At 36.4% G+C, this 19,291-nt stretch overlaps 2 protein-coding genes across 2 annotated transcripts in view; one reads left to right on the top strand and one right to left on the bottom strand.

Moving 5' to 3' along the window:
- LOC118279238 (slit homolog 3 protein) overlaps positions 1-19,291 on the bottom strand; it is a 136,875-nt gene that overhangs the window by 61,297 nt on the left and 56,287 nt on the right. The gene's annotated exons all lie outside the window — the stretch shown is intronic.
- LOC118279237 (lysozyme) overlaps positions 1-19,291 on the top strand; it is a 42,440-nt gene that overhangs the window by 5,757 nt on the left and 17,392 nt on the right. The window contains exons 2-3 of the mRNA XM_050698230.1: positions 4,854-4,999; positions 12,002-12,090. Coding sequence (XP_050554187.1) covers positions 4,855-4,999; positions 12,002-12,090 — 234 coding nt within the window. The 5' untranslated portion in view covers position 4,854. The remainder of the gene's footprint in view (positions 1-4,853; positions 5,000-12,001; positions 12,091-19,291) is intronic.

Here is a 19,291-nt window from a genome sequence, read left to right as displayed (position 1 = left end):
GGAACTAGGGACATTCTACACTGGCTCTGGCACCGCTCATCTCAAGCATCGACAGCCGTCTCAACAGGATCGACCTCCGGTCTTGGGGGGGAGTGATGTGGCGACACTGACAAGTGACAGATGACAGAAGTCGCACATAGACTATCGACGAGCAAAATCAATGGATGACGTCACAAATATCCTGCATCGCACATACGAAGTTTACATGCGAATTAACACGGATAGAAAATCCCAACGAACAACAGTTGGGCAGAAAGCCCGCCAGGCATGATCACCTCGCCTGGTCGGAGGATCCTCCTTTTCTTAGGGAACTTTACTCTCTGTTCCCTAAAAGTAATTCCCAAAACTGAACTTTACCAAGTCATCACTTGCAATAGACCAAAGTCAGTCAAAGTCTTAAGACCTTTAGCCATCTCTCGTCACTAATAAACTAGTCACTTCAACCCCATGACAGTAACCATCAATTGTCCGCCACACAGGACCTGCCACGAGGCAGTCTCAATATGTAAATAAAGGCGCACCGTCCAAGGCTTCAATTTCAAGGCACGCAACTCGATTACCCACGTGAGCCGATCTGCCAATTACTGGAGTTCGTCTAGTGGTAAATAGCTTTAGTATAACTGCTTTATTCGTGGGTTGTTGGCAAAAGGACCTGAAAATTTTTAGCTCTTAGGACCAGAAATTAAGAGTCACATTAAGGACTATAAAGCTGAAAGTTGAACTATGTGTCTCTAGAAAGAATTGTAAATATTTTGAGAACAAGCAAAGAAGACAAAGTTGGGTATTATGACTTTAGAAAGAATTATAGACCTGTATAGACAGGTCAGGACAGGAGGAAATCGTAATACCCCTAAATTTGCGACGAACGATTTAAACAAACCTCCCAAAAAAGACATCATACCCAACCAAAACAATCGAAATTTCGCATCAAAAGACAAAACACAGACACAATACAGAACGGTACCGTCTAATCAATGCACCCGTGCAACACTGAGCACATATTAATTAGCTCGACTGATACCTGAGAGCAGAGTTAATTTAAACGCGCTGCACTGTTTAATGTCGGATAAGAGCTACGATTGCGGGCTCTCGATGTTTATCTAACGTATCGATTCTAGTTGCTGGCAAGTCCTCACTTTCTTTGTGATAGTATACATTGCAGTAGAAAAGATTCTATGTCACCTTTTGTTCTGAAGGCAAGTTAATGCGTTTATCACTATCCGTACTCTTTCCGCGGGTATAGACCCAACTAAGGTTACAGATTGGACAGAGACCGAGTAGAAGCGTTCTTTGTGAAGTGCGGGTCTGCAGACGGCGAGCAAGGGTAGCTCATAGTCCGACCAGAACCAGACCCATGCGTATAGCGCGTTATGTTCTACGCGGACTTAAAGAGCCATCAGACCACCACAGATGGGGTCCAGTAGGACTGATGCCTGATCTGGAGCTACGGACTATCAAGCCAGTTTTCCGTGAGCTCCGGCTCGAAAGGCAGGAGTAGGAACGGGGTGGTTTTTAGTCAGTAAGAGTCTGACATTATACATCTCGCCTCGCCCAAATCAGACAAAGTCATTGGATGATTTTCCCCCCTTTAAAAGACCCTTTATAAAAAGATATACACAATTTTCCTTCACTAAAAAAAACCCTTATTTCGTGCTAAACAAACCCGACATTACAGCGATAACTACACAAAACTTTCTTCGTTCGTTCGCTTAAAATATCCAAAAACAAATGCCTGCAGCGGTGTTCCTTCTACAACTTGCTTGCATCCGGAGCGCAGTTAGGTGCAGCGTGCACTAACGACTCGGCGACGCAAAATGTATTATATAATGAGTGTCATAATGTTACCCAGCTTGCTATGTTTGTTCGGCTGATTTGAAGATTTCAGGGTGGGATTTTCTTGATGATGTTTTCAAATTAGGTTTTAACGAAGGTATTTTTGTAAGTTAGGTTGACTATTTAAATAATTAATGATGTGAATTTTATGTTTTTATTTTGTTACGTATCTAAGAATTTAAAAATTCTAAACCCAAATCAATGCTTTAGAATTCAAAATCTTGAATCTTTTTACTATTTTATTATTTTAAACATTGTCCCAGTAAGTATATGACTTTATCCTATGTCGTAGACGCGTTTACAAGCATACGAATTCACTTGCACAATAAAGAAGTTACAACGTTAAGTGATGAAACTTGGTTACAGTAATATGATAAATTTTTGTATAGACGAAATCGGGGGCGAAAAGCTATTAAATAATAAAACTAATGAATCCTACACACTATTATCCCAAACAAAATTTTCAACTTACCAGGCGTTGCATTGCAGCCAGTCCAACAGTAAAATTGGTAGATTGTTTAGCAAAATATTGTTTCTATTTTTATTAATTCATCTTTCTAAATCAAAATCCTTAAAACACCAGTGTACACAGGACCTAGTACCGCTGTTGTTAAAGCACAAAGAGTGAGCTACCTCACCGACTCATCGTTTTAATTGAGTTTCAAGTTTTTGATACTACTGCCGCGCTTGTTCTACCTACACCGTGATTTTGTCAGCTATTGTTCTATTTTGCACTTAAACACAATGAATGAGAGTTGGTGTTTGTTTGAAATTAATGCTGAATGAGCGAGTGAATGAAGTTTGTTCCATTCTTTTTTTGAATATGTCTGCTTTGTTTTTTTTTTGTATTCATTTTTTTTTCTTTTTTGCTTTATGTTAATGATGTAATTTTTAACATGATTTTGTTAGGTCGTACGCATTATGTAATGAAACCTAAGAAACTGAATTACACACACTTCTAATTGTTGTATCATCATGAAAGCTCACTGATTTCTCTCACTATTTCCCTTAATGGCGGTGACTAACGTGATAATAAAAGCATGTTTTAAACTAACTGAATAATTAAAGCTGATTACTTTTTCTTGCGTAACCTTACCCCACACTAGGAATTTCTTCTGTGTCGTGGGTGCGTTTACAAACAAACAAATACACATGCACATGACACCTAGACCCGGAACAACAATTTACTGATCGTACAAAGAGTTGCTCCATGCGGGAATCGATCCCACGGAAGCCCAGCCACCGCGCTAACCGCCAAGTCATCAACTTTATAACTAAATACAATAAAACTGTAAATCCAATAAAAGAAGCCAGTTGCCAAGCCACCGTGCAGTCAAATTATCAACTTTATAACTAAACATAATAAAGCTGTAAATCGAATAAAAATCTTGATATACAACCGGTACAAGCAGCAACATCATACACTAAACCAAACTACATGCATAGAGTTCCTTCAACTACATAATATATTCGTTACATAACATCAGACTGTTGACAGAAACAACCACGGAGACAGATACACGCTTAACAAAATTTCATTACGCCTCAACTCACATAGGTACAGTTGCAACAGTATTTATTTATTTAGAAATGCCTCACTCGGTAAGCCTTTTCTGGATGCTTTTCCACCAGAGATGTGCTATGCTACGTTGCTGTGGATGCGTTTGGTTTTCTCTAATCATATTCATTGGTACACATAGCTTAGCTCTGGTGGAAACGGAATCAGCTAAGCTATTTTTTTACATGGAAAGATGCGTGTTATGGATGGATGTATGGCTCAAATAAGGCTCGAGCTGTCCATCTTCTTCGTGCAGCTACTTTGCGGCGGCGCATCGTCATAGCACATCTTACTTGCACAGCTACACAGCTTAGTATGAGTGGAAACGGTCACATACTTTCACAGTTTAGCTATATCACATTCGCAGCATAACTACAATCCGGAGCTGTGGACTACCTAACGGGTTTACCGGGGCTCCGGTTCGAAAAGCAAGAGTAGGAACGGGGTGCTTTTTAGTCAGTAAGTGTCTGACACTCCCTCTCGCCTCACCCAAGGCGAGAGAAGTCATTGAATGATTTTCCCCCATCAAAAAAAAACATAGCTACAAAGCACATCATCCGTGATCATGGCGCTAGCAAAAGTGATCATAACCGCAATATCGGAAACTCACAAAAACTAATAAACATAGTAAATATCCCGTTTTAAGTTCTAATGATATTACAAAGAGTTCCCAGTTCCTACTCGTCATCACAAAATGCAATTCTGACAATTAATTAAAATACTTTGTTTGTCAACAACAACTAGTTGTTGTCCATTGTTCTGTTTTAGTTCGCGTGAAACAACTTTTGACGTCACAGTTCCAACAGTTTTGTGATAAACATTTAGTATAACATCGCGCTTTTATTCCCATAGGACGTAGACAGAGGTTTCGGTTAGCGGTAATGTTTTGTTAGATTAAAGTTTGGGTGGGATAGGTGTGCTATTTAGTTGATGTATTTTTGGAGTTCATTAATAAAATATGAGTATTGTAGGCGTGATTGAAAATGCTAGATAAATTACTTTTAACTGACATGTTTATTCAGCTTGAGTTCTACACAAACCTTTTTTTTTGTTTTACTCTGCCCCCATACTAGGATTTTCTCCTGTGTCGTGGGTGCATTTACAAACATACAAGTTCACATACACATGACATCCAGACCCGAAACAACTATTTGTGAGACACACAAAGATTAGCAGGGGGAAAATCATCCAATGACTTCTCCCACTTTGGCCGAGGCGAGAGGGAGTATCAGACTTTTACTGACTAAAAACCACCCCGTTCCTACTCCTGCTTTTCTAGCCAGAGCCCTGCTAAACCCGCTAGGTAGTCCGCAGCTCCAGACCGTTTGCCGTTAACTTCGACGGAGCTTCAGTAAACCCACTAAACGGTCTATGGTCCGCAGCTCCGGACCGAAGACTGTTAACTTCATTGCTTTCAACGCTCAGATTTCACAAGTATACTAAGTCTCGTCTTCTTCCACAGAATGGCTCGACCAACCCACTTGGTGCTGCTCCTGGTCACGCTGGGCGTGGTGCATACTTCCCAGGGTCACGCCCGCTCCTTCACCAGGTGTCAGCTGTCCAGAGAACTGCTGCGGTACAACTTCCCAAGGAGTATGATACCTAACTGTGAGTGTAATTCTTCTAAGCAATTTCAACTGAGCAGCAACAATATTTATAGTGCACATGTCATAATTATCATCTAGACTAATAAAATAAAATTAGAGCGTCTGTTTGTAATAAGAAAAGGTTTCATATAAGAAAGTTTGTCCTGCACCCTCAGTACAAGTTTGTTTTACGTTGAACGCGAATAAAACGAGAGCGCGTTTGGCGCTCTGATTGGTCGATTCATCCGCACCGGCCAATCAAAGCGCCGAACGCGCTCCCGTATTGTTTTGTTTGTACTTGTACACCTTTTTCGTTATATTAAGACCTTTATCTACATCTACACTAATATATTACGCTGAAGACTTTGTTTGCTTGTTTGAACGCGCTAATCCCAAAAACTACTGGTCCTATTTGAATAATTATTTTTGTGTCGGATATTCCATTTATCGTGAAAGGCTATAGCTTGTTATTTTATATTAAGACGTATAGCTCTAGAAACTCCTTTATAGGACAGAAAAGATCCTAGATTTACAACCAGAAATACACATTATAAAGACATCCACATCCCCCCTTTTACAGAAAGACGATCTACTTTACTGAGAATCCTATCTACAGTATGAACCTATGAACTGAACATACAGGATGCTCTTCATAACACAGGCTACATGATTAACTCACTCGAACGCATCCAATACATTTACACGCTATTGCACATCAAAGCCTCATGCTAAGCCTGGGAACCTGATGCACTATCACTGTATGACAAGGGTTTTTGTACCTTATGCTTCAGAAAAGAGAGGTGGTTGATAAAATTTTTGTTTGCAGCTAATTTTGTTAATGAGAACGTAGTCTGACATTATGTCTTTTTTTTAGTTGGTGTTTGCACACATATGTTGTTTGGAGTCAAAATATAAATACTGGGGAAATTAGGATAAGCAACATAAGTATCTTGACATTTTTAATTTGTTAGTAGGTACTGACAAAACGAGGTTTCTCGTTTGTATCGGGGGAAGGATAGGCAAGGGATAGGCAGTAGGTGTCATTAATGCAGCCATTTATAAGTCACATGTAACCGAAGGTAAGCCTGTTGTCATGTACTGGGCATAATTTCAGAATCCGTGCTACTGCTGAGAAATTTTCGAAATACCGAAAGAAGCCCAGTAATTCTTTGCCCGACCCGAGACCCATTGCTCGACAAACGAGGCTTCTCCTAACAGCAAAAATCCCGATAGTACACCCTACTGCAATTTATAGGTACATCAGACTACCCTAAACTAACCCCCTACAAAAGTTAAACAACTTAACAACTTTACTCTTTTGTATTAAAGTTCATTACTTAGCTTGACATACCCAACTATACTCTTCCGGACCTAATGCACTAAGGAACACCAGAGTCACCTCCCTAGAGCTACAGCACGGTGGCACATTGCCGTTGCATTAGCTGCAGCTAATAAGTTCATTCCCAAGAGACCAGAATGTTCTATGAAAGGCACGTGGAAGGTTAGGTGTGTAGAGCTAATTTGAGGTTATTTTCAGTTTGTTCTGAAAATTTTACTATTCATAATTTGTGTAATAGCTAAGCTGTGAAATTATGTGTCCGTTTCCACTGATACTAAGCTATGTAGCTGTGCGAGGAAGATGCGCAGCTCGAGTATATGATATATCGATAGTGGGGAAACCACCCAGAGTACGTTACATCCATAGCATGCATCTGTCCATAAAAATATGTAGGTAGCTAAGCTATGTGTACCAATGAATACGTTTAGTGGAAGCCAAACCCATCCACAGCAATGTAACATAGCACATCTCTGGTGGAAAAGTACCCTTACTATCGGAAAAGTATAGCTTAGTTTTATCTTGGTCACTCTTGGATGTCCCTTTCAGGGAAAAGCGGAGATTAATTTTAAATTAATTCATTTTTAAATACACAAAAACAAATAAAATATAACACAAGTAAACACAATAATATTAAGAGGACAGAGAAAGATCCTCAATGAGGACATACACATTCATAGTTAGGCAATAAAAATACTATTAAAACTCTACACGCAAATAAAGATCCTACACAAAAGGCAATAAAGCTCAATTTTGGCACTACCATTGGGTATAAAGATAAAATTTTACGGCTTGCATTCACGTAAGACAGGTATCGTACACGGGTACAGTCGAGCTATACAAAACCAGTTTATCTTGGTCTCGCTTTGTATGAAGTTTGCAAACATTCAGAGGTCAGTTTATACTGGTTTTGTATAACTTGATAAGCAGTCCTGTGTTCCATCTTACCTGAATGCGCTCTCATGTTCTTCATTCCATATCTATATGAGAGCATAAATCTAATAAAATGTTATAGTAATCCTTAAACGTTGATTACGTCACAACGGGTACTAAAATTGAAATATTTTCGTCTTTATTACACACCGATAAAGTCGTTTTTACGTTGCTTTTGTTACGTGAACTCGTGGTTTTGTGAGTATCTAAGTTTACAGCAGTTGGTGTTTACGACTGACCTTTCTTAATGTGAAGAAATTCGGAGAGACAAACAGACAGAGAGACATGCTCCTGTAGAATTCAACTATCGTACAAATATTTATGTTATACCTAAACCAGGTAAAAACTACGATAAATTATTAAAATTGGTTCAGTTTCCACCGATACTAAGCTTAATAGCGATGCGAATTTGCGATGTATCGATATTGCGAACCATCCATAGCACGCATTCATAGCATGCTTTCCATATGAAAGACATATCTTTATAAAGCCCGTTTCCACCAGTGCTAAGCTATGTGTACCAATGAATATGATTGATGGAAACCAAACGTATCCACAGCAACGTAGCATAGCACATCTCTGGTGGAAAAGCACCCTTAATCAAGAAAATGATAGATGATAATGCGGATAGATACAATTTTACCTCACAAAACATAGTTTTTACCAAACCCAATCAAACGCTTGACAAAAATCCAAGATAAACCACATACGAAACTGAACCTAAACAACACAAACACACCAAAGAATATTATAAAAACATCCCCAATACCAATCATTAATCCAATAAAGACGAGAATCGAATAAAACAGGGATACAGAAACATTCGACGAAACTGTATATTACGTCAATCTACGGTTAAGCAAAATGTAATACTATTGGCTGAAAGATTGGATTTCTACGAACGAGGTTATAAGTTTGACTTATTTCCGATGGCCACATACGAAAATAATGAAGTAGAGAGTAGATACCAATCCCTTGCTATGTCGTCCAAAGGATTTTGTATTTGTGACAATTTGCTAAAGACTAGCTTCTGCCCGCTACTTCGTTCAGGTGTAATAATATTATATGACGATTTTTAATATATTGTGTGTGCACAAATTGTGGCCTGTATGTTGCCCAGTCCGTCTGTGGATCGTCTATTAGTTTCTGAGATTAGCGTGTGCAAATAGACAAATATACAAACAAGATTTTTTCAAATTCCTTGCTAATATTTTCCTCTCTGTTGCTGTTTGTTTTTTATATTATAACTTTCGTGAGACATGCTAAATTAATTAACACATTTTTCGATTTACTCACGTAAATGCTGCTCATGAATTTAAGCCCTTAGCCTAACTTGAAACTAATCGAGTTCCTAGTCTAACAGTTAAGTGAAAAAAACACACCATTTAGTTTTATTGAAAAATATTGAATATACAGACATACTTCTTTACTGTTTTATTATATGTATAGAAATAAGGAATGCAATAACTGCTTCATTCTACTAGAAGCTAATAAGATGAATAAGGGAAAAGGATTAGGATCCAATGAATGGGACGTTCGACTTGTACATATTGGAGGGAGTTGATTAGGAATTTATTCGTGTACTTCTCTGTTATTCCTGGTTTTGGCTAAATTGTATGTAATTTGGTTGGTATTAGTAACAAAAGTTATGATGTTGTGTTCATAGGCAAAATTATACGCAAATCATTTGGTAAATTATGGCCCTGTACTTCATATTGAAAATTGATTTTGATCCAATCAAAGAAACGATGATTACCTACTCATTTTTTTATTTGAATTATTCTTAAATCTAACTCATTTTAAAACCAATTTAGCATACGAAGAAATCCCGTCTTACTACACGTTAACCGCCACGTTGGACACTGGTGACCGACGCTTAGCGGAGCGGAGAATTTACATTGAATAGTTTTCTTTCGGCAGTTAATGCTTTAAAACTTCAAATAACAGTCAATCCGTAATCATCCTTGCAACCAAAAAATCGACATCAGAGTAGATTTCATTCGATATCATAGTTCCATGAATAGAACACACGCTACAATTAAAGTCAGAACCACTCGAAACAATCAGTCTAATTTGACGATCAAACGCCCAATATCACCACACGGTCCATTAAACAAAACTAATCGACAACGAACATAACCTCAAAATAATGACCTTGAACACAAATTCTCACTTTCAATAGAAAATAGGTTACAATACAATACATGTACAAGTTAAATCGGTGCTAAAGCCTGTGCAGACGGGAGACTTTTGTCTGTTGCGGATAAAAGTGTAGTCGTGAAAAAAAGATTCATCGAAACCTTGCCCTAACAAATTTAGAGAAAAATTTTGGTTCTCACTTTGAGTTAATCGATATAATTTTTAAGACTTATATTGAGAACACGTCTTTCTCCTGTCTCTCACATGAGAGAGATGCGTTTATAAACATATGATTGGGGCCAGCAACGCACCTGAGACTCCTAGACACCCGTCCACCGGCGGCGCTGATCGCTTACCATCAGGTGACCCGTCTGCTCATTCTATCCCTCTATTTCATAAAAAAAAATTAAAGAACAGAGAGAAAAGTTCTCTAAGAAAACAGTTGTTCGTTCAGATTTTCTATCCATGTTCATTCGCATGTAAACTTAAAATGTGCGATTTGGGATTATGATATCATCCGTTGATTTGGCCGTCGATCATCTGTGTGTAACTTTTGTCATCTGTCACTTATTATGTACAAATTCGCATATACATCAGTCCTAGATCAGAAATCACAATTAGTGGACCACTTAAACCTTACGCAATAGTGGATGCGCCTAACTCTGCAGTCAAATTTTGTTATACTTGGTTTTAACTAAAAAAAATACCCTGAAAGTCCAAAGTCGCTTGTCTGCACAGGCCTTAAACGATTCCCAGTCCCAACGGCATCAATTAAAATGTCTCGAACAATTTTAAACTTTAATGAAAAGGGGAGATCCGTAATGTTTTGTCATCTGAATGGTTCCTTTTTATGCAAATAAGGGAATCTCTCTCGCGAAAGTTGTACGTAAACGCGTAATAGGGCCGATGTCGATTCATTTAGTGTGGCCCGTCTTTAATGTTATTATTTGAATTAAGAATTTCAAAGTCAACGAATTTAATTTGGTTAAACAACGTTGAAGGTTTTATTTTATACTTTTTTAAATGTGTTCCACATTTAAACCTGGCTTTTACTGTGGATCTTTATCTTTTTAAATTACTAGTGTATTAGCTTTTCAATCTGCCTTTTCTCCTAAACAGCTGAACTGATTTTGGTGAATTTTCCTACAGAAAAAAAAATAATTTCTTTTATTCTAGAAACTCTTAACAAGAAAAAGCCGAAGGAATATTCTTAGGACATATAATATTCCTTTACCTCAATCAAGCCACATACGACACAATCGTGACGACATCCAATATCTTACACATTCATAAGACAAAATGTCAATTTGTGGAGCAAAGTAATTACAGTATTACGGCACGGGAACGATCCGATATCGCATGTAATAGGATTAATCTTAGCAGCGAATTAAGCATTGTAGCTGATTCAGCATACATTAGATCTTTGGCATAACTAGTATATTGCTTGTGACTCCGGTTTGGTCCTATTTCAATAGGGGAATGGAATGATAGCGAAAAAATTGTGACTAGGTAGTTGCAGCACCAGTAAGGGCTATTAAGAAAATATAATATGCTCACAAATTAGGTGAAAACGCGATTGCCAAATAGTGCGCGCGCTCATTGCATCCGTATTGCATTTCTAACCATCTGAGATTATTATCAACCCTCTTATGTAGAGGAGGCCCAAAGACCAGCAATAGACTGTCATAAGCTGTTGATAAATTGATCATCGAGTATTTTAATCAGCTTCCTATGTCTTTATTATCACCGTGTGAGAATGTATGTAAAAAAATGCCAAAAAAGTACAAAGCACTACTTCATATCAAAATCCCTAACAAACACACAAACAACAAACATGTAAAATAAGTTCGCGTCTCGTCAACAATTTCGTCATCATTCGTAACCCGTCGCCTCCCCGTTGTACCAAAGTTAAGGGATCCAGCCCCCCCAGCATTTGTTCCCGAGGATTTCACAAAGCGTCTGTGATTCACGGAATAATTTGTATATTTTTGGCTAAGTTCAAACAAGTTGACTTTTGTTCGTGTTATCCGTGTTATATTTTCTTTTGAGTTGTTTCTGTGTTATTGATTTATTATGTACACTGTACATTTGTTGTACAATTACTGAGTTTGTGCTGCTATTGAGGATTTTTGAATCAAACATGATGGATTAGCTTATAATGCTTTTCCGTTTCACACAGAACCTAACTTCTGTAGGGATTTTTCGGGCTGCTTCTGCGAAGCAGTCATGCGAACTAAGGAGAAGGCGATGATCTCCGGCCACCGTAAGTGCGGGTCTGCGGACGGCGAGCAAGGGTAGCTCGCCACCCAACCAGAACCAGACCCGTGCGTACGGCACGTCGCGTTCCGCGCGCGCTTCAAAGAGGAATTAGACCGCCTCAGATGGGGCCTGATGGGAGGAATGAGCAGGGGTAGTTTTTAGTCAGTAAGAGTCGGAAATCTTCACCCTAAGCAGTCGAGTTGGAAAACGCAGTTTGAAAGACAGTTTAGTGGCTACAAATTTTTTGTTGTAACAAAGAAATAAGCACTTGTCTATCCACCTGTCAACTGATGCCTGAGTAAAAGAAACCGTCATATTAAAATGACTGGCGATAATTTATATTTATTTTTGTTCCAGGGGTGTGCCTGATCGAGCACGCGAGTGGCAGAACCACAGACAAAGTGACGAACCACAACAACTCGTACACCAGCTACGGACTCTTCCAGGTAAGATGGCAGTAATATAAAATATAATATTTTCTAGTATACTACAATATTTGAAGGTAATAAAGGTGCCTTTTGCAAATCAAAAGTGTATGTATGAACGAGATATACCTGCTCAAACACGGCTGGGCGGATTTTTATAAGGTACCTATAAGACTTATACTATATACCTATTAGGTATACCTATACTGTATGTGGATAATTTTTACTACACGAGAAAAACCACTGTTGGATAAACAAAAGTACCTACACGTGGGACACGTGTCCTGGTTCTTAGTGGTAAAATTTACTCAACATTTTGTAGGAAACCACGAGGGGACGGTAATCTTCAATAAACCACATAAGATCCGGAGATTTAAAAGCATTCCCTTTCATTATCAGCTTTAACAAGATAACGCGTCAATATTAAACAGGTTACTGTATTAACGACACGCCATTTTAATCCCCGAAGGTAGAGGTAGAAGTGCACATATTTAATGTAACACAAACTTTCCACCGGTTATTTTGGGCCAATGTATGGTGTGAGCCTTTTGCCATACACTGTGATGACTGAACACAATAGGGATGATGCCGGGGTATGTAAATTAAAAACTATTTAGTGCGTCAGTTACGTAATAAAAAAAAATTAGCACGAAAACAAATAATTTCGAAGATATATTGTTTGAAATGGCACTTCTAGGTAAGTTTTAACGTTTAGAAATTGCGTCTTTGCTTTCATTCCTAATCTTTGATTCGTTTTATCTAAGTATTGTTATCTTATATGACAAAATTAAAAAATACGTGTCTAATATTTTTTCATTACCTAAATAACTAAATAGTTTAATTTTCATACTCCGTCATCATCCCTATTCAATATTTTCTCTTTATAGCTAGTATTAGTTTAGATATAATTATGTGAACCATGTTCTCTTTAATTACTAGACCGAAATTACAAATTATCTATAAGCTAAACTAGATCTTCTCTGAAATATTATGTAATATGTAGTTATTTCCAATTAGCTTAATGTTACTTGATTATGAAATATAACTTTCATATTTAGGTTTAAGCGTAGGTATTAATCATAATTTCTTCGCTTACGTTCTGTTTTTTGGCAATATACATATTTTGAGATAAAAATCAATTACTTAGCTACTTACTAGGTGCTGCTCAAAAGTCAACAATCCATAAAAATTGTCGTCTCCCAGTTATATCAACATACCTGAAACAAAAGAAAACTTAATAAGAATCCCATCAAAAACATCCTGTAAAAAACCCAAGTCTCGCAGCTCAGTCTTTCTACCGTCAAAAGTTGTGAGATCCATGTAATACCAAGTCGGTTAATCTATTTAGTGTCTACTTGAAGGACCTTCTGTCTTAAGTTATTACATAAGTTATTATCATGTCAATATTAAAAATATTTAACGTTTTAAACAAATAGATCGACTTGGACATCGCTTGATTTGATTATTAGTATGTATCACACTACACAGCACGACGGGCCAGCGACCAACAGGAACGAGAGTTTCAATCGCGTGAGGCGCGAGAGACTAAAGAATCTAATATAATATTGTAATATTCATTTTGTTTTCATGCGATGTCCAAGTCGATCTATTTGTTTAAAACGTTAAATATTTTTAATATTGGCATGATAATAACTTATGTAATAAAAAAAGTAATTTAAAAAACTAAAAAACCCGACTGCGTTTCTTTATAATATTAAAATGAAAAAACCCTAAAACAAGAAAGTAATCGTAAAATTTAAGCAGTCGGGACCCATTCTAAATATAAAGACTTTGTGAGGGCACATACGTCTTGCTTTCTAGAATGGGTCCCGACTGCTTAAATTTTACGATTACTTTCTTGTTTTAGGGTTTTTTCATTTTAATATTATAAAGAAACGCAGTCGGGTTTTTTAGTTTTTTAAATTACTTTTTTTATTTATTTATTTTTAGTTTTATTATTTTTTCATTTTGATATATCTAGTGTCACTCTGACTGTAAATACGAATCAAACGACCCCTATAAAGCGAAAATCTATCGAGTCGTTCAGGCTAGAGAGTGAGTAATATTCGAATTTGGCGCCAAAAATCCGCCATTTTTTTTATTATTTTTATATATCCAGTGTCACTCTCACAATAAATACGAATCTAACGACACCTCTCAAGTCAAAATCCGTCAAGCCGTTTAGGCTGCAGAGCGTGCCAAACAATTATACATACATACATACATACATACATACATACATACATACATACATACATACATACATACACTCGAAAAACATAACCCTCCTTCTGGCGCAGTCGGGTAATAACTTAAGACAGAAGGTCCTTCAAGTAGACACTAAATAGATTAACCGACTTGGTATTACATGGATCTCACAACTTTTGACGGTAGAAAGACTGAGCTGCGAGACTTGGGTTTTTTACAGGATGTTTTTGATGGGATCTCACTTCTTTTTGTAGAGCCTTTCTTTACCACAGTAATGTGTGGTAATTAAGGTGTGTAATTATAATATATTGTTTTATTAGATTTTCGTACTTCAAGACATGTCCAATCATGTGTTTTTCATTACGTCGACCATTTTACAAGTAATAATGTTGTTCAGTTTCATGGGCTAAACACACCCTTACCCACCCTATACCCCCTCCCTTGCCTCATATGGTAGGTACCTATCTACACCTATTAAATTTATAACCACCACCAACCACCAACTGCATAAATAACTTTGTAATCCCATATATTTATATGGGATTACAAAGTTATTGATGCAGTTGGTGTATTTGGAAAACTGGACCGAAATTACAAAATATTTAAGTTTTCCCATGATTAAGACACTAAACTCTATATGTATTCCAAATATGAAGCTTCTAAGTCTGCTAGAAGTGCCTTGGACTTTTGATGATCGGTGAGTCAGTGAGTGACAAAATTTAGAAACTTTAACAAGTTGTCATTCTTAAACTACTGGTTCAAATTGACTGAAATTTTAAATATTCCGTGTTTATACAATGCCGGATTAGTTACTGAAGATTCAGGTTTCTTGCTTTATCCACAACCGAATTATAGGGGGTCGAAAAAGGCCCGAATTGCTTCGAGAAAAGGATGGTACGGCCGTGCCGCTTTTTTTGCTCGACTTGGCGGCACTGCCGTGCCCCCAGATACAACAGTAATTTTGACTGCACGGTTAGCGCGGTGGCTGGGCAACTGACTGCCGCGCAAAGTATAGCGGGTGTGGGTTCGATTCCCGCTCGGAGCACCTCTTTTATCCACAAATTGTTGTTTCGTGTCTGGGTGTTATTTCTATGTGAACTTATATGTTTCTAAACGCATCCATGACACAGGAGGAAATCCTATTGTGAAAAAATATATAAATAGAATTGAACAGTTAAAAAAATACAAATCTGAAAATCTTAACAAGGAGTCAAGCAACGCAAGTTAATAGGTACATTGATAGTCAAACATTTTTGGAAAATTTAAAAGTAATCTACCAGAAGAACATTCCGACAAAAAATTAGTCATCTACCTTATTGTCACATTATCACGCCGATACTCTACTTTCCTAAGTAGAATAGAATAGAAAAGTATGCTATTAGCAATCTCCATTAAACAAAACGACCCTAAAACATCAGTAGATAGCTATCACAGCTATCCAACTAATTTCAGTCCATCATCATTACTATTCCAAAATCACAGGAACTGATCTACGCATTTCAAATTCAAGTTTTGGACTATCAGAGTGGCATAATGTGGGAATAATGTCCAGCTACACTGATTAGTGCGACTGATCATGCAAATATGCGTGGGCTACTAATTGTAATGCAGATTTATGAATGAGCGTTGCAAGCTGAAGAGATGGCGCCACTGCCACGGTCAACATTAGCTCCGTGTATTTAAAGTGAAAAAAATAGTTAATAAACAGTAAAGTCGAAAATATACAGTGAAAAGTGAATATTATAGTCCAAATACCAAGTGAAAGTGTTATCTCAATTGAATTCACAAATATAGCAAAGCTAAAAGCATTACAAAATACAGTGCGTCATTGTTCTATTACTGTTAATTAATTACTAAATAATAAACAAAACAAGACTCCTACATACTAAAAAAACAAAAATACAGTGCAAAATAACTATTACAAACATTCCAGTAACAACAAATATATAAAAAAAAGTGAAAACAGTGATTAATAAAAACTACTACTATACTAAATAATAAACAAAACAATACTACTATACTAAATAATAAACAAAACAAGACTCCTACATACTAAAAAAACAAAAATACAGTGCAAAATAACTATCACAAACATTCCAGTAACAACAAATATATAAAAAAAGTGAAAACAGTGATTAATAAAAAAAAACGGACGGTGAGATCGAAATTTTTAAAAATCAATTTTTAAAAATCAAATAAGCGTCGTAACGTTTTTTTTTTGAAGAACTGTCTTGTAAGTGACCACTAATTTAGACCATCTACGTACGAACACTGTGGCGTGGTGGTTTTCGTCGAGACTTGTAACTCCCGGAACCCGAGTTCGGATCTCAACTAACGTTACACTTTTTGTGAGTTTTTAAAAATTTATTATTTAGTATTCTCCAAATAACAAAACGACATCTAGTGACGAATTGCTTCATTTCATAGTGAACTGGAATTAAAAAAATGTCATCGAAAATTGGATTAAGGAATACGAGCAGTGGCCGCAAGATGCCAGCACTTGTAATATGCTATAAATGTAAAAAACATGTAGATATAAAAACCACCGCTTTATGCTCGATCTGTAACCATAGATATGAACCAGATTGTATTGGATATCCTGAAAAAACATATCGTATGATGGATCAGGAATCAAAAAAGAATTGGAAATGTACAACTTGTATTAAAAACAAAAAACTAGTAAATAGTGACTCGTCTAATATTACTCTGAGAAATAAAAAGAAACTCACAAATAAAACATCACCGACGGTACAAGAAGACAATGAAGTAAAAAAACACAAGTCTATAGATGAGTCACAAACTCAGGATTCGCATATACTTACTGATTACAATACATCCTCTGAATCATATTGTACACCTACAAAAATGTTAAAAAGTTTGGATGGCACATTATCGGGCCCGATTTCAGACTTAGTTTCTCTGTCGGAGATGAAAGATACCATGTCTCAATTAACTGCCAAACTAGAATCCACCCAAAATGAGCTTGATAATAAGATACTGGAAAATAATGATCTTCAAAGACAAGTAAACAAGTTAACTGCTGAAGTCATTGTATTAAAATCCCTATGCCAAACTTCTTCGATAACTGAAGATACTTCTCGTTGCAGCATTAAAAAGAGGCCAAGTTCAGCTCACTGCATAACATCCACCCCTTCTTCACCCTTAAATTACTCAAACGTCGACTGCTTTTATGATGATAGAACACTATCTCTGAAAAAAAATATTTCAGATCTACAACAACAGTTGGAAGATGCAAAACTTGAAATTTCAAGATTAACAAAACAAATAGAGACATTAACACAGTATCTACATAATAAAAGTGAGGTCTCCAGCTTGACAATGATTCCTCCACGCAATTCTACCACACCTACCTATACTACCAGAGAAAGAAAACGCGAGCACGAACCTGGAAGAAATTTATATATATACGGTACCCAACAATGTGTTGGTTTGGCCTCAGCCTTAATGCAGTCAAGATGCAATACTAAGTACGAAAAATACAGAGTTTTTGCGGAAACGAAGCCTAATGCGAAATGTTATGACGTCACTCAGAACTGCATAAGAAGAATCTTAAATCCGGATGATAAGATAGTCATATGTGTAGGAGAAAATGATCACAATTTAAAGCAAGTTTTATCACAATTAGAAGTTGTATTAGAGACCTTTTATAATAATAGAATAATTGTATTAAATGTTAACAGCAGCCACTTCCTTAATACTTCAAAATTGAATAATGGTATAAAAAATCTATGTAAAAAATTTAAAAAATGTCACTTCCTTAACAAACATTATTTTAAGTTATCAGAGATCTGTAACTCTATAAATTATGTAATAGACTGTAACGATTATGATGAAGCCTACTTGTATCCCGCGAATATTAGAAAGTTTGTAACGCGTAATCATACCAATAGTAATACCAATACCAATAGTAATACAACAACGAGTAAAAAGTGCCTAGCCGAGCCTAAAAAGGGAACGATTCCTTTTTACTTTAATAACCAAAGCTGTGAGAAAAATAAACAAACAGCTAGCCCCACTGAATCTGTCAGCAATGTAAACAAAGGTATAATACCTTATTATTTCCCTATGTTAAAAAAGAAAAATAGTTTTTTTCGAGCCTAAAACCCATACATTTCATATTATGCACCAAAATATTGCTAGCATTCTGTCGAAACGGGAACTCCTAGAAATAACAATTCAGGAGTTAAGAGTAGCACAAAAACCACCAGATGTAATATGTCTGTCGGAAACTTTTATTAAAAAAGGCTATGAGAACTATGTTAAAATATCTGATTATCAACTAGCTGCCAACTTCTGCAGAGAAAAACAAAGAGGGGGAACTTGCATTTTAGTAAAAAAAGACATTATTTTCAAAGATTTACCATATATAAAAACATATGCTACTCAAAATACATTTGAAGCATGTGGCATAGAGATTGAGTGTTATAAATTGCTAATTATTTGCCTGTACAGAACACCAAACTCTGATCCCACACAGTTCTTAAGTAAATTAAACAACCTTTTAAACTATATAACTAAAAAATACAAATATAAAATGCGTATTGTTATAGCGGGAGATTTTAATATAAACACTTTGAAAAAGAGCAATATTACTAACCATTTACAAGACATATCCTATAACTTTAACATGAAAATTCACATCGATGTACCCACGCGCAAGTCATCATGCATAGACCACATTCTAAGTAATATTCCGAACGCTATCGCATCAGTCATGCCTCTCTATCTCTCCGACCATGATACAGGCCAAATGTTAAGCTTTCCTGTTAATGAAAAGGCTGAAAAACGTACAACTTATTATATATATAAAAGAGATTATAATTTAGACAACATTCGCAAGTTCAAGGAATGTTTGAACAATATAACATGGTCAGACATATATATAAAAAGTGATGCAAACGCATTCAGTGATTTTCATGAACTTTTATGTTTATTCTATAATCTTTGTTTCCCAAAAGTAAAAGTAAAAGTAAATAACAAAAATAAAAATAAC

This window comes from Spodoptera frugiperda, chromosome 14 (assembly GCF_023101765.2).
Source record: "Spodoptera frugiperda isolate SF20-4 chromosome 14, AGI-APGP_CSIRO_Sfru_2.0, whole genome shotgun sequence".
In the NCBI taxonomy this organism is placed as follows: domain Eukaryota; kingdom Metazoa; phylum Arthropoda; class Insecta; order Lepidoptera; family Noctuidae; genus Spodoptera; species Spodoptera frugiperda.
Note: the sequence above shows the minus strand (reverse complement) of the source record. Positions and strands in the feature narration are given on the sequence as shown.